Raw genomic sequence first — 1,978 nt, 5'->3', positions numbered from 1 at the left:
CCCGCCCCGGCCAGGCTGTCCTGTGAGTGTCCCTGGGTGTCCCCAGCCCTGCCAGCTGTCCTTCTGGGTGTCCCCAGCCCTGCCAGCTGTCCCTGTGGCTGTCCCCAGCCCTGGCAGCTGTCCCTGTCCCCAGGAGCAGGAGTACAGCTGCGTGGTGAAGATGCCCTCGGCCGAGTTCGCGCGCATCTGCCGGGACCTGAGCCACATCGGCGACGCCGTGGTCATCTCGTGTGCCAAGGACGGCGTCAAGTTCTCTGCCAACGGCGAGCTGGGCAACGGCAACATCAAACTGTCCCAGACCAGCAACGTGGACAAGGAGGAGGAGGCTGTGAGTGGGGCATGCAGGGCTCACCTGCAGAGCCGGTTCTGTGCCCGGGGGATGCTGGAATTGGGGTTGGAAGGGCCTTTCTGGAGGTCACCGAGTGCCACCCTGCAGCGAGCAGGGACAGCTCCCTGTGGGTCATGGGGTCCCTGAGTCCCTGCAGTGTTCCCTGGGAGCTGCAGCAGAGCTGGGCAGGTGGGAGCAGCCCTGGTGGAATCCTCTGCAATCCTCTCCTGCCTGCCCAGGTTACAATAGAGATGAACGAGCCCGTGCAGCTGACCTTCGCCCTGAGGTACCTGAACTTCTTCACCAAAGCCACCCCCCTGTCCCCCACGGTGACACTCAGCATGTCTGCAGATGTTCCTCTGGGTGAGTGCCTGGGCAGAACTGCAGCCTGAGGCTGGATTTTCTGTAGAACCCTCTGAACTCCCTTTTTTCGTTCTCTCCCCCAGTTGTGGAGTACAAGATCGCTGACATGGGACACCTCAAGTACTACCTGGCCCCCAAGATCGAGGACCAGCAGGATGGCTCTTAACTGGAGCAGGACTGGGGGACATCTGCTCCTGCCTGGAGGAGCAATTCCAGAGCCTTGGAGCATCCTGGGAGCACTGCAGCCGTGTCTTGTAGATACATTTGTAAATATTTTTCAACTCTCTGTTTTGCTATCCTGGTATCATTGGAAATAGGAAAGCTGAGTTTTTCTAGTCTGTTCCTGCACTCCCAACAATCTCTTGGATGCTGTTGAAGGTGAAATTTTTTACTCCTTTCAGCTGCTGTTGGAGAAGAGGGGCAATATTTAATGGGTCAAGATGTATCCTGGAGTTTCCCCGTGGAGCTGTAGCTTAGGGTTGCTGTTTTGTTATCCCACGAGTTTACCTGACCTTACTTCATTTATTTTTGAAGCCGATATTCTGATTGAAATTTGGAAAATGGAAATAAAAAATATAATTTCCTGGAGTTTGTCGTGTTTAAATGTGGGTGATGTGCCCTGATTCCCTTCTCGAGCCCCAGAGTTCAGCTCTGGTCACTCAGAGGTGTGGGAGAGGTGCCACTGTTCCCTGCGTGTGGCACCTGGGGACAGGAGTTCGTGCTGCTGGAATTCACGATCCTACAAATGCTTTTCCCAACCTGACCGCCCGATTTTCAGGACATTGTTTTGGAAAATCCTGAGGATGAACAGCCTGAAAAGCTGTCCCTGGCGGGTGACAGAGAATGACACCAGGTGGCAGTGCCGGCCACGAGCGAGCGCCGCTGCCTGGGAGGGACAGCCCCTGCTCGGGGCTGGGGTCAGTCTCTGCCCGATCCGCACTCCTAGCCACCCCTGGCAATGTCCCCAGCACGGCACACCCTGCGACAGTGGGAGGTGTCCCCGCCACGGCAGGGGTGGCGCTGGGTGGCACTTCAAGGCCCCTCCCAACCCGAACCACTCCAGCAGTTCGGGTTCACACGCCGATTTCCAGCTGCCTCCCTTGCTGAGCTGTCTCCAGATCCTTCCCCGTTTATCCCCCGGCACTTCAGGACGCACATCCTTCATCCCGGAGCTTTCAGCAATTCCCGACCTGTTCCCCCCGGGCAGGGGAGGCTGGTCCGGCCCCGCCGTGACCTGGAAGGGAAGCGGCGTCACCGGGGTCAACTTCCCCCGGCCGCGGGGGGGCC

At 58.3% G+C, this 1,978-nt stretch overlaps 1 protein-coding gene across 1 annotated transcript in view; it reads left to right on the top strand.

Annotated features, from left to right (window-relative positions):
* Positions 1–1,279, top strand: part of PCNA (proliferating cell nuclear antigen) — a 2,076-nt gene extending 797 nt beyond the window's left edge. Inside the window, exons 3-5 of the mRNA XM_005430841.2 lie at positions 134–328; positions 568–691; positions 775–1,279. Coding sequence (XP_005430898.1) covers positions 134–328; positions 568–691; positions 775–857 — 402 coding nt within the window. The 3' untranslated portion in view covers positions 858–1,279. The remainder of the gene's footprint in view (positions 1–133; positions 329–567; positions 692–774) is intronic.
* Positions 1,280–1,978: the final 699 nt, after the last annotated feature.

The sequence above is a fragment of the Geospiza fortis genome, unplaced genomic scaffold (assembly GCF_000277835.1).
Source record: "Geospiza fortis unplaced genomic scaffold, GeoFor_1.0 scaffold777, whole genome shotgun sequence".
NCBI lineage: Eukaryota > Metazoa > Chordata > Aves > Passeriformes > Thraupidae > Geospiza > Geospiza fortis.
This window is presented reverse-complemented; position numbering and strand designations above follow the sequence as displayed.